This window comes from Epinephelus fuscoguttatus, linkage group LG19 (assembly GCF_011397635.1).
Source record: "Epinephelus fuscoguttatus linkage group LG19, E.fuscoguttatus.final_Chr_v1".
NCBI classification, from domain to species: Eukaryota; Metazoa; Chordata; class Actinopteri; order Perciformes; family Serranidae; genus Epinephelus; species Epinephelus fuscoguttatus.
The window spans coordinates 17,566,629-17,583,154 of NC_064770.1; the positions used below are offsets into that span (position 1 = coordinate 17,566,629).

General features: G+C 39.8%; 1 protein-coding gene across 1 annotated transcript; it reads left to right on the forward strand.

The window, feature by feature from the left end:
• Positions 1-9,277: 9,277 nt before the first annotated feature.
• On the forward strand, positions 9,278-12,956 carry si:dkey-43p13.5 (homeobox protein unc-4). The gene is made up of 3 exons (XM_049561352.1): positions 9,278-9,972; positions 10,272-10,429; positions 11,670-12,956. The coding sequence occupies exons 1-3, from the start codon at positions 9,732-9,734 to the stop codon at positions 12,090-12,092; spliced, it is 822 nt and encodes a 273-aa protein (XP_049417309.1). The 5' UTR covers positions 9,278-9,731; the 3' UTR covers positions 12,093-12,956.
• Positions 12,957-16,526: the final 3,570 nt, after the last annotated feature.

Here is a 16,526-nt window from a genome sequence, read left to right on the forward strand (position 1 = left end):
TCCGAATCCCCTTTAATGAATATGTATTCACACATCCATTCCTATAATTAACTTGTTCATATGTAAACCCAATCATATCCTACCCATCATGCCTCATGCCCCTCTCTGCTGCCTGTCTGATGTGTTAATTGCACCTGTGTGGTGTCCTATAACTAGCCGAGAGCTCTGTTTATGGTTATCTATCAACTTACAACACAAGTCTTAGCAGCCTCGGCTCTTGGTCAGGCGCCAGCATCCTATTGGCTGGGCAGCAGTGAGGCGGAACAGAGATGAATGACAGCTAACGAGGAAGTGTTGGGAGGGAGAGGGGAGGCCGGCGTGTTGCTGAATAGTCTGACGGACCACTGACAAGTTAACAACCTCTGCCTTTATTCATCATACCAGGCTGGATGCCCTGAAATGCAGCTGTTGAGAGCCAAACACTCATTTGGTCATGCTGAACATTTTGCTTCGTGGTTACAAAATATCTTCATAGTACATAGTTATTGAGAGTAAACATGGGCAGTAACTAAGTATATTTACTGTACTTACTATTTAAGTACAGTTTTAAGGTATTTATACTTAGGAATTTCTACTTGAAGGAAATATTCCACGTTCTTCTTTACTACATGTATTTCACATCTTTACTAGTTACTCTTCAGATTAAGATTTTACACAAAAAGCAAATGCTGATCTTGTAAAATACAAAATTTTCTCGCGTGCCTCTATGGAAAACTGTGAACATACTGATTTATTGATTGACTGGGGCCCGCTTTTAACAACAGCAAAACTATCAAAACCTCCATTCATGAACTGTCACACAACTCCTGCAGTTTAATCCAAGTCTAAGGTCGTAGCAAAATGCATGTGTTCAGAAAGTACTGAGCATACGACTGGATTGACTTTCTGTACGTTCCAGTGCCCATACTTCTATACTATATAGTATGCCAGACAAAGATTTAGTATGTCCTCATTCATAGTATGTCAAATGCAGTATGCCAAAAATACCAGGAAGTTCTACTACATCCAGTTGCATTTGGCAGTATGCAAGCCAGCATACTTTTGATTCATCACATAAACTGAGCTACCAACAGATGACCACTTGCTGACAGCTGACGGCTCTCAGAGGCTGCAATGACGGCTGACAGAGAATTCAAGTACATGATGACCAGTCTGATAGTAAAAATAGGAATATTAATTGTTTAAATGCACAAAATAATCATAAAGGTTACCACCATGTTAGAATCTACCTTACATGCAGTTATAACGTCAAAGTTAAAACTACATACATTGCAAAGTAACAACAACAACTTCCATCTCTGGCGCACTTGGTGTACAGTGTTTTGTTTTATCTCCAACCTAACAAATATATGAGAAAGACGGTCAAAGTTCAGGGCGTAATGTTATGAGACAGTAGTATGTCCCGACTGTGCGTACTGCATGCAACAGTACGTACTTTTTAAGGACAGCTGCAGTACATACTAAAAGTAAAAAGTAAAAGTATGAGATTTGGAACGCACCTTTTGATTATACTGCAGGAGTTGTATGACAGTTTTTAAAGGGATGTGCCGGGTGTTGAGAAACATGTTCCCTAATCAATCAATAAATCAATATGTTCATTGTTTTCCAGGGTGGTATGCTGAGAAAAACAAAGTTTACTTCAAGGAGTCAAGGCAACACAGCATGACTAACTGATACACAAATAGTCATGGGTGGTTCCCAGTGTTTTTTGGCTCATCACCTCTTATAAAGAAAAAGCATCGTCTGGTTGGGATCCCTTGTTAAGTTTTAGAGGTCTATAAGATTTAGCAGGTCTCAAAAGGATTTTCCCTCAAAACTTCTCAGATGGGTTCCTTTAAATGAGTTTAAGAGGACCAAAAATATCAAATTGTCTAATATTTCACAAAGAAATGGCAAAGAATGGTAAAAGGGCAAAATATGACTATATTTCCTTCCATATTAATCATGTCACGACCCCCTAAGTTTAGCTTGTGACCATTTGGAGAGGGTCTGACCTATAGGTTGGGAACTGTTGCACTAATTTACCAAACTGTTCATAAAGTAGCTAGCAGTTAAAACTAGCTCCAGCTCGACTTACTAAAACTGTAAAAGTCTTCACATTTTTGCAGATAACTTGTAATGCCTAGAGTATATTTTGCAGATAATACTTTTTACATAGCATTATAAATACAGGAATTTTACTTCGATTGAGTATTTTTTACTTTTTTATATTGGTTGTACTTTAACTTAAGTAAACAATCTAAATACTTCTTCCAGCACTGATGATGGGAATACTGTTTCAAAGTGCAGGTACATGGTTGTCAGTGGGTCCCCCTGCCCATGTGAAAGTGGACAGTGAATGAGCAGCGAGCAGGAATGCGACCGGCGGAGGCATCTCGGTGTCTCTCTCACCTACAGGAGGGGCCCCGATGTGCCGCTACCTGCCCATGCACATCTGTCTGCTCTCCGTCTTCCTCTCAATGGCACCCTCGCCTTAGATCATCTCCTCTTCCTCCACGCTTGAGTTGCACTTGGCTTGCGTGGAAAAAATGTGGACCGTCTCTCGCCTCTCTTCTCTCTGGCACTTTGATGTCTCAAGTGTGATTGCTCTTGGATTGTGGCCGCTTTCCCTTGAAGGTTTTGACATGAAAAGCAGGCTGGGCTCTCAGGTTTATCCCATGGCCAGTGATCCAGGACTAAAACAATCAGCCTGCTCACTGCGGGATACTATTACCAAGGAGAGTGAGGCACCAAGCATAGGGGCTTCCTCAGCCATGAAATACACTTTTCTTCCAAGTTACAAACACATTTTAGGTGTGTTGATTGAATTATACTGACCCAAGCTCCCATTAATAGATATTAAAGTTTTTGCAGACGGTTGACACTAACATACAAGCAGCCAGAGAATATATTCCCCAAGTGTTTGCACAGAGGTGGACGACTGAAATGATTCAACATTTGTAATGAATTAAAAAGAAATGAGGCCAGTAATTGCAGTTAAGATTGACCCAATCTGATAAGTATGATAATGTGACATGTCATTAACAGCAGAGGCATAAGTGACAACCCTTAAGCTTCACTTAGACTTTCATTAAATATTGATCTTATCTGTGCTCATTGCTGTTCCAGCCTGCAAATTACACCAGATAGATATATTCCCATGACAGTGGAGCTGACGATAATCATCCATCTTCGCATGACATTTGGCAGAACTCTTGCGTTATGAGCTGAAGTGCCATTGTAGTGGCTGGGAAAGAATAATATAATGTGCAGTGTTCATGATCTCCATTATGTTAGACTGTATCTTATCACACTAAGGGCAGAGTGTGAGAGTTAATCCACTTCAGCCATGTCTGTCAAGGAAAAAAAGGGGGTAAATAGCCTGCATCATTTAATTCGGATTTCAACTCATTCAAAGTGCTTTTCTGCAATAAATTCCAGATGATAGATCATTTAATGGGAGGCTTCAAGTTTCCAGAGCACACTTGGGAAAGTTCCATATTGGACCGTGACTGTCTTCCAAACTGGTTGCAATGCTGCACATCTTAAACTCAGGTTTACTGTAAGAAAAGAAAAACTTTCTCTTTTCAGAAAATAAATGTGAAAACAGTTTTCTGTTGTCAAACTTTGCACATTTGTCATTCTGCACACAGTGAAAGCCATCCATCCAAGTAAAGCAACAATAAGCAAAATGTATTTTTTATTGCAGGGGGACTTTAAAAGAATACATTACCTACAAAATCCTTTGTATAGTAGTTATTAACCCTTTGTCCCGTAATACTTGTAAAGAAAACTTTGGTTTTCTAGCTGGCCTGAGGTGAATCCAAAAACAGAAAATTCTCAATGAACTGTCATTAAAGGGGGGCACATTTAACAACAGCAAAACTATAGCAAAGTTTACAAACTCTCACACAACTTGTGCAGTATAATCCAAGTCTCATGTATCCAGTCATATGCTCAGGAGTCCCCAAAAACATGCATTTTACCTAAAACCATAGACTGTATTAAATAACTTACATAGCTAACATGACAACTCACACTAGCCTTCAGTTTGGCATTTAAGCTGTCGTCATCTTGGTTTTTTGGAGCCAAAAGTGACAATATTTGGAGGAGAGGGTGGAGCTGTGGAGAAGCAAGGAGTGGATCAGACTGCCAGTCACCTTGCAGAAAGCCTGTCACTCAAAGTGGCCACAGCCCAAGCCTTCATGAAATGTAAACGGATGAGTTATACAAAATACACCCCCTCGCACAGTTGTCATAAATGAGGAAATTAGCTATAGAGACCAAAACTGTTTTTTGTACCAAGCTGTAAACATGTTTATTTCTGCTGTGGAGTTGGGCATTTTAACATTTGTATCAATGGTTGACTCGCTTCTGGAGCCAGCCTCAAGTGGCCACTCAAAGAATTGCAGTTTTTGACACTTTCCTGTTGGCTTTATTTTGGAGCCCTGGAGGTTTCCGCTTGGCTAACACTTTACTATTAAACACACTTCCACATAAACAGTCTCATATCCATATAAGCATCATGCCTGGGCAAGTGCGTGCATTTTAAGTCAGCTCAGTGGAATGTACAAGCAGAATTCAAATGCAAATGTGCTCTCCTGGATGTGCTACTCGTGTGTAGAGGCATTTTAAATAGGAAGGTTGTAGTGACAATGCATATGATTGGGAAGTACTGGGCGAATGACTGGATAAATTAGACTAAAATTATACTGGACTAGTTGTTTCAAAGTTTGCAATAAGATGTTTTAAAATAGTTTTACTGTTGTTAAACGTAGACAACCTTTCACTCCAATTCAGTTTTTTCATTCACCTTGGAGGCATACAAGAAAAAAAAAGTTTTCTTTATGAATTCAACATAACACAGGGTGGGTATTTGACATACAAATGATGATTTTGTGGGGGAAGTAGGCTATTCCTTTGAGGTTTTTCAAATTTGAGAATAATGATGTTACCTGTGATCCAAAAAGACACATTTGGGGGGATTTCAGATGTCCTTTTCCCTCTGCTTTGCAATGAATGAATGCAAGTTCCAACAAGTCCATCTCAAACTAAAGCCATCTGAAGGGCATCCCTTTGGTGACTTGCTAAACCCTCAGATAATGCACATTCTGTCTGTGCAGCTGAGGGTCTGCTAATGATACGATGATTGCCATTTTAGCTGTGGATCACCAGTGTTGCCTTGTCATCTAGGGAGCTTGAGATACCTGAGAGACCAATAAGGCCTGGCATTAGCCGTTACTATTGTTGTCTTAATGCCTCCTTCAATTATCCACAAGCAGCTCTTTTGAGCAGCTACTGTCAGAACCTCCCCCACCGGTTTTTCAACAATTTTGTCCCTGATTATCCGGATCAATGGGCATTAAAAGACCCAGGCACAGACAAACACAGTAGTTTGGGGGGGCTGGGAGAAGGGGGTCTACTTTCAGACAGATTAGAAATCCCTGTAACTACCTGTGTGCCAGGGACAAACGGAGATGGCTATTCAGTCGTCAGTCCCACCACACACAGTGTTTATTTAGCCGCAGCTCAAACTAGACACGTTTAATCTATTTTGCTTTTCCCTGCGGAACTTGCAAACCCAAGAAATGATTTCTTTCAATCTCTATCTGTCTGTTTCCACCATCACACATGTGCATACACAAAAACATACTGAAGTGCTAAAAGTTTTTTTAATCAGCTGGTTATGTCACCCATCATTGACGGTGGTCCTCCCTGACTACACCTACATTAAATAATTAATGTAAAGCCTAAATTATTTACATTATTAAAGATGATAGGTAGATAGGTAATAATATAGATGAGATGTGGCTACCTCATGCACAGATGGTATTGCTAAAAATGTTTTATTAGTCAAGTTTCACTGGAGAGTTCAAGTGTCCAGTGATGTTCTTAATGCCAGTAAAGTGATTTTTTTCACAATTTCAAGAAACAAATTATGGGTGAAATTGTAACACTTTGTAATTCTTCTGAAATAAAACCATGTAAATTCAACTATCGTCTTTCAGTCTCAACATGAGCTTCAAAGAAGTCCAAATCAGTCAAACCCTAATACTGACCTCTTAACCGCCTCCACTAAGGCATTAATTTAGTGTTTAAACAGGTGCAGATGAAAGGGCCACAGGTGAGGTAGTTGCAGCCCTCACTGCTCGCAGAGGAATGACCACCCTGTGACTCACCTCAGCTCTGACCAGCTGCCTGCTGCAGAGGTCCCGTGCTGATCAAAGCCGCCTCAGCTCGCCAGTTCAGCGGTGACAACACTGACAGCGAAATGTTTTCACCACCGTCTGAGCTGATGAGCAGTTTTGCAAGATGTGTTGTTAGGTGATATGTATCTTCGGATTAATTGACACACCTGTGTTTAATTCACATAGACAGTGCTGGCGATCATCTCATCAGAGATCCATCAACACTAAGCTACAGCTGCCTTGCTCATAGAAAAAAAAGTGTTAATAATCTTCCTGTCTTGGCTGTTAATGTGTTGATGTGAATGCTTAGATCTGAGATGGAAAAATCCAGTAAGTGTTCGGTAACACTTTGACTTCTGTCTTTATACTTTACAACGATGGTAAGAATACATCACTGCTAATTATTGCAGTATATCAGTTATTAAAAACACAGGATAGAACATGAATACTAAGCACTTGCATCTGACAGTGAATGTTTTGACAAATTATCTGGTGAAGCTGCCAAACTCACCAGGTAGCATGCAAGCAAGTTTTAAAAAGTGGCATTCAAAGTAGATTTCGTGCCAGAATTTGCAACAAATCAATACGTTTTAGTTGTTTAACTTTAAGTCTGTGCTGAAGTGTGCAATAAGGGTAGCCGGAAGTTTGTGGCCTTCAGCATTACATTCGAGTCACAGTGTTAAAATTCAGGTTTTCTGAAAGCTAAATGCCAGTCTTAAAAACCCAGAAGTTCATTTAACAAGATATTTGACTATATTAGATCATGTGGATAAAAAAATAAATAAATCACCCAGTGCACAATGAAAGACTTTCAATCCAGGACACAGATTTTTTTTTTCAGCCAGATGGTTAGGACAGTCTTTCAGAACAGTGTTAAGTCTTGTTAAATGACCTTGGGTTTTCCAAACATCGGCAGTATTTAGAGAAGCTGATGCACTGTGTGACTTGAATATAATCTTAATGCTAATACATGAGAAGCACAAACTGGTGTTAGCACTTGGGCAATGTCCTTGCATTATTTTGTTTTACAGAATTTGCTCTTGTCCTTTTAATGAAACATTTATTAAACAGCCACTGTACAGTCACAGACTTAGGATAGAAAGTATTTTGCATTTTAAATGGGATGCTCTTTTAAAGTTTGGTTTAAAAAGCTTCTAACATTTGTCAATGTTACAGGTGTCACATTTTCATTATACCTGCTTTACCTTGTGTTAAGGGAACCTATTATGCTTTTCCTTACTTTCTGTCATGATTATATAGTGTTACAGTGTCAGATGTTTATATTAAACATGGCCAAAGTTGTATGTTGTACGTATGTAAAAGTAATCCCTGTGAGCAAAAACCTCAGGCTTCAAACTATTCGAAATACTCTGTTTCCAACATTTCTGCTTTAGCTATAAGAGGACGTCAGCTTGTGAAGGTTTTTATGTATATAGTGATCTGCTCCAGGCACGCTACTGCTAGTGCTACATTATGTAGTCTACACTGCTACATGTAGCTACAAGCTAACGGTAGGGTAACCAGTAAAGTTGTTGTTAATGTCTGCCCGATTTTTGGATCATATTTCAGCTAGAACATGTCCGGGCCTAAAGAGACAGGCACTAAAATGGATTGTCTCAGAATGAGGGTTGACTGGTGTTGCAGTATGGACAATATATGAGGGTTTTTCCTGCATAGAGAATTATGAGGCAACCACCTCCATCAAATTTTGTCCAGCCTCAGCTTTTTAAAAAAAATCTGATGTGTGTCTTCAGGGAAAACACTTTTCTAAAAAGCCTTACACTTGTTGGAGTTCTGTCATTTGTAGCTGCAATTGCAGCATAACGCTGATGTGTTGGCACTTTATCTTAATCAGCAATGCACCAGAAAAGGTGCTGCCAAAAGTGTCAAAGAGAAAGAAAGAGACATCAATTTTTGGCTTGACCGCAGCAAAGTGGGCACCTGCCCTATTAATGCAAAACAAAGTCGATGAGGTCATTATTAGTCTTCTGGTCCCTGCTGTTTGGTGTTTTAATATTGGCCTAGTTTCATATTGCCAGCTGGCACTTAGAAACACGGTTGCAAATGGCAGTCAGTGTTTGTAAAAGGCAGCGTTTGTGAACGCAGCTCTGTGCAGTTCATAAAGTTGGAAAGATATCTACAGACTTTATCTTCCTGGCTCAATAACTCATAAGAAAAATGTTGTTTAAACACAAAGGACACTTTGACATAAAGTGAACAACGAGCTACAACCTAACAGAACAAGCCGTCGTCTGAGCTGGACAAATAATGTTGCTCTCATTGTGCAGCTTGCTGTGAGACGAGTGTGCAGGGACTCTACAATTTGCAACACCAAAAAAAGATGTTCCTTGTAAAAAAGTGTTCTCCGGAGCCACGGTACACATGCACGTGCATGCACATGACCAGGACAGTAGCACCTATGCCTCATTTTGAACCAAGAAAAGCCCTGTGTATGAGAAAAATAAGTGTTTTTGAACACTTAAGCATGTGAACATGTTCTAGTAGAAGCCTTAAATACAAGTATGAACCTGAAAATGAGCTTAATAATTCCCCTTTAATATTTCATTAGTGGATTTCTACTGTCATGCAAAGAAGGGATTTGTGTGTGTGCGCTGCCTCTACTCGTTGACAGACATGATAATTTTGCACAGCCTGTCACAACTTTAGAAAAAACAATAAAATTAACTCAACAATGGAGTAAACACAAAGTTACTAGGAGGGATTTCAAAACATTCAGCAAATGAGCTTTCAGTTTTGTCTCATTGTTGTCAGGAGGAGTGTGTTTATCCTGGAACCTGTTGTTCAGGGTCTGCCGCTTGTGTGCTTGTTTTTATCCCACAGGAGTGAACAACCTGTGTTTTCATTACGTGTCCTTTGCAGCAATTTGTTCTTATTATATTTGACAACTGTTAAACCGGTCAGATAGGAGTTGTGCAAATCTTTAAGGCGAACATGCCTATATGAGCACACACACATGTTCATCTTCGCAAGTGACTTTCCACACACTGAGCTCCTGTCCATCTCACTGATTGAAATTTCAGAAGCCAAAGATGTTGCAACTTGTCCCAGGTAGGCAGTGAGAGGAAAAGTCAGGGGACATATATCCTATCACTAAAATGTAAGGAACAGATTGTGGTTTGGAAAGCAATGATGAATACAGCAAACACTGACGGAGTAATACTGATAATCCACTGAGAGATGAATCACAGGTTGGATTTTCACCTCCGTCCTATAAACCAAGCCTTGCTGTCTGTTTGGAGGTCATGTGACTGGGAAAGGCGGGGGAGAGGATTTGGAGGAGAAGCACAGAAAGCTAAGGTGAGACCACCTCCGCTACTCAAGCGTTACCTTTACTCCTCAGGCAACACCTTATACTTGCGCTGAGCCCCTCAGACCCACACAGCAGCTTTAACAACCAACTGGACAGATACATCTAGTGGACAACTGCAACTTTTCTTGTTTTTCTGGATGTTGGGATGCATTTCACCATTTTATCAGCATCCCTGTAGGACTCAACGTGGCCCTTTGCAGTGGACTGACGCTTAGTATTGGACTCTTAACAGCATGGACATGTTTGGCCCAGGGCAGCTGGTATCCACTCTCTTGCCTGCAGTTTTCCATTCACCTGCAGCTCACTTTTTCCCTGCCTTCCCAACCAGACTGGGTTCTCAACCTCAGATTCTGATCCCAGGGCCCTTTATCAGCTATGAATCCTTGAGGAATTATCTGCAGCCAGAGCCACGCAAGGAAGCTTTTCTCCTGGCCACACAGGCAGTGGGGATGGCGCCGCTCACAGAGGGCATAGGTGAGTTCAAACTGCAGCTGCTGTGGCCAAAAAGGGGCTGTTAACACTGGACTGGTGCAGATAGTGCACAGCCAAACTGGCACAGTTTGACCACAGTCTCTAAGACAGTCAGCGTGCACCATCTGATCACAGTGTAAATGTTTACAAAAGATTGGCTAACAGCTCGTAACTAACAATCAATTATCAAGCAGTGTTAAAGTGGAGCTAATGATCGCTGTGCTAATTATCCAATCTAGAGCCATTAGTTCCTTGTCACCCGTTGGCGATTGTGTAATTGGTGCTCGTGCTGTGCTTTCCAGATGAACAGAGGCCAGTGAAGCAGCGTCGTGCACGGGCCAACTACAGCAGCTGGCAGCTGGAGGAACTGGAGAAGGCCTTCGAGACCACCCACTACCCAGACATCTTCATGAGGGAGGCCCTGGCCCTCAGACTGGACCTCATCGAGGCCAGAGTACAGGTAATTGGAACTCTGAACTCCTCCTGGAAATGTTCGCCTTATACTCGTTCAGCTGATATTAATTTTCATGTACAGTGCGTAAATGCCCTACCGCAGGTCCATCAGTCCCACGTGTGTGGAGTGATAACATTTAAATCCACACACATTTCTTAATTCAAGATTTCAGGAAGATGCATAATGTTGCAGCAAAGAAAAGGTGTCTGGGAAATTATTTTTTCTGTTATTAATGCAACATAGCTTTAAAGGATCGGTTCACCTTTTTGAGATATACTCACATTCCAATATGTACATTGACACAGTCATTTACTTTCAGTACTTCTGCTTGTCTACTGACCATGAGGAGATTCCTTACTAACACAGCTACACTGTTAGAGATAGGGGTTAAAAAATTTCAGCACGTTCTGTGCAAAAGTGCACAGTTGGAGATAGTCAAATGAAGCGGATATCTTCTAAAAGTTGTCTTTAAAATAAATAAATAGATTTTTTTTTGTATTACAAGATTGGAATTGTGTCAGACAGGGATTTTAGATAGGAGATATCTAATTTCAGAGATAGGAGGAATGATTACGGCAGCCTGTAACTCTTTTACTAAACATACAGTTGTGTCAGTTGACTTAACATATCAACCATATCAACCATATCCTCAAATTCAACTGTCAAAGTACTCAAACAGTGTGAATACAGGTTATGCTGCATTCACTTGCTCCTCAGATGGTCCCATATCCCAAGTCGGGAAGTCATTTTTCTGACTTTGGCGTGTTCAAGAGCTTTAAAGTTGGAATTTTGAAACAACACGGACGCTACTAACAAGATGTGTTGTTTAATATTGCTCAGAGCTTTAAAACAACACACTGATAGCTGTTTCTTCATACGTATATTCCCTGAAACTACTAAAATACTGCTTTACCTGACTTGTTCTCAAGGATAGAACTGAAAAATAACTTTTCTAACTAATCTAGGTCACTCTGCAACTAATGTTAACATACCGCATACCGCATTACAAATTACATATGAGCTAAAAATTGATGTGCAATAAGTGAATTATTTAATAGTTTCTGAGCATCAACCAAACATTTACTTCAGTCCATCATGTTTCTGCACGTTATGTCAAAGTCGGTGAGTCATGTACCAAAACTTTGACTGACTTACTGAGTTGCTGTTACACTGTTAACAAAAAAAAAAAGAAGTTTATTCATGTTTCCTCGTCATGTCTATTTACTTTTCCTTCATTTGTTTTCAGGTGTGGTTCCAAAACCGCCGTGCCAAGATGAGGCGACAGCTGAAACTCCAGGGTCAGCTTGCAGGGCCTTATGTAAAAAGAGACAATGATGAAACATCTGAGAAAACAAGCAGGAATTTAAAACAGCAGACGGAAAGTTGTGACGGCGAGCACTGGGAAAGACGACAGGAAGGAGAGAACTATCCATGGACCAAAGCTGCAAGTGCTGTGCTGAGCGTACGTATGCAGCCTGTGACCCAGAGGTCGGGGAAGTGGGAGAGGCCGGAGGGGCCAAGCTCAGAGGAGCTCCGTTCCTGCAGCATCGCCAAGCTAAGGGCCAAAGCCAGAGAACACGAGGCCGAGATCCACAGCACAGTAAACATGTCAGGAGGCGACACACAGTCACAAACACAGGAAGATGATGCCATGCACAATGATTCATAGTTTTCCTTTTTCCTTTTGTAAAGATAATAAAACAGCTTAAACACCATGAACATGCAAAAGAATATTTTTTAAACCTATTTGGGATGAGGCGCTTTATTATTTAGCCTTCATTGATTAAAGATTTATTGCAGTATAAAACACTATTGTAATCTTCTATGTGATTTTCTATCAAATTATAAACAAGTATTGATCTTGCCGCACTATTTTCAATCTTATATTCATGGTACATTTCAGTTAACCTCTGTGTTGACATTTTATGGACATTTTTATTTAAATAGAGCTTTTAAAGTTCCTTTAAAATTTGGGTGGTTAACACATATACAAGTGTAAAACTGTAAAAACTCTGTCCCCTGCCATTTTTCATTCCTTTAACAAGTAACTGATTGTCTCACACGCATGTGCTGTTTATGTTTGTCTATATTCTGAATGCCGTTTTCAACAAGTCGTGACTGTGACTGAAAGGCACACACTGTATACAGGTCAGTCATCAGCAGATAACAGTGACAAATGTTGCCGTCTTATCTTATCAGCCTATCGGGGCACGGCTGAAATCGGATACAGTCAGATCATTTCTAAATGATTTCACTAATGACGAACTCATCCCTGACCTCTCGGGCTACTTCCAGAGACAGACAGGATGTCTGCGTGCAGCCACACGTCCTCACAGGAAACAATGGAAATAACTGAAAAATGAAATCATGACGAGTGAGTCTGTATATATGATACATGTCTGTTTTTCTTTAAACTGTATGCATCAGGGACATAATATACTGACTTCTTCTGTCTTCAAAGATAGTGAGGCACATTCCATAAAGAGCTGTTGATCAAAAGAGAAGAAAAGTTGAGACTCATGGAAAATGATAATACCAGGATGAAATAATAGTTCATAGAATAAATTATGAAGTCACAAAATGTGACATAATGATCCTTGATCTGCTTGTGACCAATCTAACTTTGTTGTTCTGCTAAGTTCAGGTTGTGACGGCATCTCAACTGTCTTTAAACTGCAGACAAAATTAATCTGAGTGATATGAGGGTGAATTATTATTGAGTCTCATGTGCAGTAAGTCTGAAAACATCTTATAATTCCATGTGTGTGTCTTCAACTATGGCACACAGTATTTTTCATCGTACTGTCAAAACAGAACATGAGAAGATACTGGGTTAAAACATCAAATGAACTAATAAATTATCAAGTTAATTTAAGCAAGTAATAAATAATAATAGTATTGGATGACTCAAGTAATGGATGGTAACACTGCATTTTATCATAACTTTGACTGTATGTAACAGTGTTGGAGTACTGGAGATTGGTCTTGGTCTCGAGACCGGTCTCAACACCAGTTTTTGAAGATCTCATCTTGAACGTATTTTTACTCTGTCTCAGACAAAGAGGACTCTGAATTTTATTTAAAGACTGGTCAAGACCACAACTACCAGGACATCATTAAGTTTCCTGTGCAAAATTGAGTGTTGAATAAAAATGGTGGAGTTGATTTCAGCTCCTTAGTGTTTCTATTTGTTTGCTCATAGAAACAAAGAAAAAAATCACACATGTAAAATTCACGTCTGCAATTCCTTTTGATTATTTTCTTGAGACATTTCTTACAGTACACTTATACACACAAACATATATAGAGTGTGGCTATAAGAGGTGAAGAGGAATCTTCATTTGTTTTCTGTGGGTATTTTTATGGCAATGTGGATCTTTCAGATAATTTTGAAGAGTGACTTTAATTTGCATGTTCCGCATTTTATCGCAAGTGTGTCGTGCAATGTCGAACTCGCACTGCCGTGGTCTTGGTCTTGGTGGTCTTTTCTACTACACTGATTGCACACACTGTATAGTTTATCTGCTGGTGTAATTCTAGTTGAAGTTAAGGTTTTACTCCATATGTCTATATGGAAATGATATGGCCTGTTTGCATGCATTGTTAATGCATTTGACCACAGGTTTAGAGTGGTGAGACAGTCCTCTAACAGTGCAGTGTAACGCTGCCCCCTTCTGGGCATGAAGATGTCCTCAGACAGGATCGATTAGACTCATAGTTTAGACAAGGCAACATACATTGTACAATATGTGTTCTTCAAATCCAGCTGATGTGTACATTTCTTTTTCACTGCAGTCACACACCTCTTATTTGATGTGTGGACCATAGTGAAACTTCCAAAGGTCTGTTACTCTGCTTAATCTTTTTGGAGACCCTGTTGTCGTGACAAATAATAAACAATTTATATCTTGCAGTGAATGAGGTCAGTGAAGGTCGCATTTCAATGACTCAAGTTCAACTCTGGTCTCACTCACTGATGAGGTCACTGGGTCAAATCTGAAACTTCTTTTCTAAATGGATCAGGGCAGCACACTGGAAGATTAGAGTTGTTTTGTTTCCTCATTAGGTGGAGTAGGTGGAAGGACTCCTCCAACTTTCCCACAGATTTCTCTAACAAACTTTACGACTATAATTCTTCATAATCAGTTTACTTTATGAAAGTTGCAGAGAAATCAACTTATACTTTTTCCCTAAAACATGGTGGGACACCATAATATGGGCTAATTAGGGCGGAATCCTTATATGACAATAGTTGGCCTCAATTAGTCCCCAATTAGGCCCCACACAAAGATGACGGAGGTAAAAAAAAATGTATGTCATAGATTCTGTTCTTGGTTCTCATACCGCACACTGACCTCGATATGCTGGCTGAGATAACAAGTCTGGTGTTTAATTACTTCAGAAATCCTACAGCATCTTCCTCCTTTACCAGGACCCCTAAAAGATGAATTTAGGAAGCATTAAATAGAAAAAAAATGTAAATGTCCATATAATGGAATATTATGGAAATAATAGCTAACATAAGATTCCAATAGACCTTTTACATGCAATACAAAAGCAGAGCAACATCCTTTGTCACAGGACAATATAGTGGCTCTTTAGCAGGGGCCTAATAAATGGGGGGTCAGAGGGGACATGGCCCCTGCACTTTTCAGAAAGTAGAAAGCAGTACTGGATCCATCCACTTTTAAAATGTTGTAAATTACGTACATAATGAATATAAAGTATGGAAATAAAGTATAAAAGAGACTAAAAATGGCAATATAAAAAAAGGCCTGTTATTCCTCAGTTTACACATTTTTGCTTTATTGCACCACTTTTATTGTCTTTCTGCAGCAATTCTTAATAATGTGATGGCTGGAACTGTGCCAACATACCATCATATTTTATTTTAAGTAAAAGTAACTTTTTAAAAAGGTGTCTGTGTAACATGTCTGCCCATTAAACCTTTGTATTTAAAGATCCAGTGTGTAAGAGTTAGGTGCATCTATTGGCAGAAATGGTTTATAAACTACATATCTATATTTTCATCAGTTTATAATTACCTGAAAGTAAGAATCATTAAATTTTCATTACCTTTTAATGAGCTATTTATACAGGTCTCTATGGAGTCCACCATGTTGTTCTACAGTAGCCCAGAACGGACAAACCAAACACTGAATCTAAACAGGGCCATTAGTGTTTTTGCATTGGCCATCGCAACACATTCTCACTCTAACCTTGTCACATATCAACGTTTGGTCATGGACCTTCCACATCCAGAATGTCCAGACGTGAAAGGTTATCTGGGTACGTTGGTTGTTGACGTTCTGGGATGCTGTGTCGAGTTCTGCCTGTTACATGCATTGTCATCTTTCAAAATACACTTCCGTTTTTACAGGAAATTTACCAATTACATATTGTCTCTTTCAAAATAAACGCACCACGTCAGTTCAACAATGCAAATTGACGTTTCTTTTCCTCCAACAACTAACACACGTGGTTGGGTTTAGGCAACAATATCACAGGGTTAAGTTTAGGAAAAAAACAACATGGTTTGGCTTTGTAATCTTATAGGATGCAAACACCGCTCTTCGGGGTGAAAGTCGATGTTTGTTGGACCCATCCATCATAATTCCCACCCGCCCTATTCAGACTTTCGAGCCTTAACTTTTGTCCTTGTCCCCTAGCGTTTCCCCCTGACACTGCTAAGTGCTGTTAAACTATAATGGCGACCGCCCGCATATCATGCCGACGTGAAAGGTCGGCTTTTTTCTTCAGTGTCTGACACTGCAAGTCATTGCCCAAGCACCAGATTTCGACAACTTGGAGTGAGACCGGGTTGGCCACCAAAGTTGTCCTACATGTTTGGCACACGGGAGCAGTTTCAGTTCTGCAACCTCTCCACTAGATACCACTAAATCCTACACACTGGACCTTTAAAAGTCTCCGCAGGCTCTAGTTTTACAATAAATACATGAGAAATGACCATCATCTCGGTTTTATACTGTGCTTTTCTCTTTGGTAGGGTAAGTAAATTAATTGATAAGTTTCATCATTTTTTGTTGTATTTTGCTGTATGAAATATTTTTGTTATGATCATCCATTTCTTGAAAGGTACATA

Coding starts and splice junctions, on each gene's coding strand:
- si:dkey-43p13.5 (XM_049561352.1), top strand. CDS start 9,732: ATGGACATGTTTGGCCCAGGGCAGCTGGTATCCACTCTCTTGCCTGCA. Junction 9,973..10,271: donor GCCGCTCACAGAGGGCATAG/GTGAGTTCAAAC, acceptor TGTGCTTTCCAG/ATGAACAGAGGCCAGTGAAG. Junction 10,430..11,669: donor TCATCGAGGCCAGAGTACAG/GTAATTGGAACT, acceptor ATTTGTTTTCAG/GTGTGGTTCCAAAACCGCCG.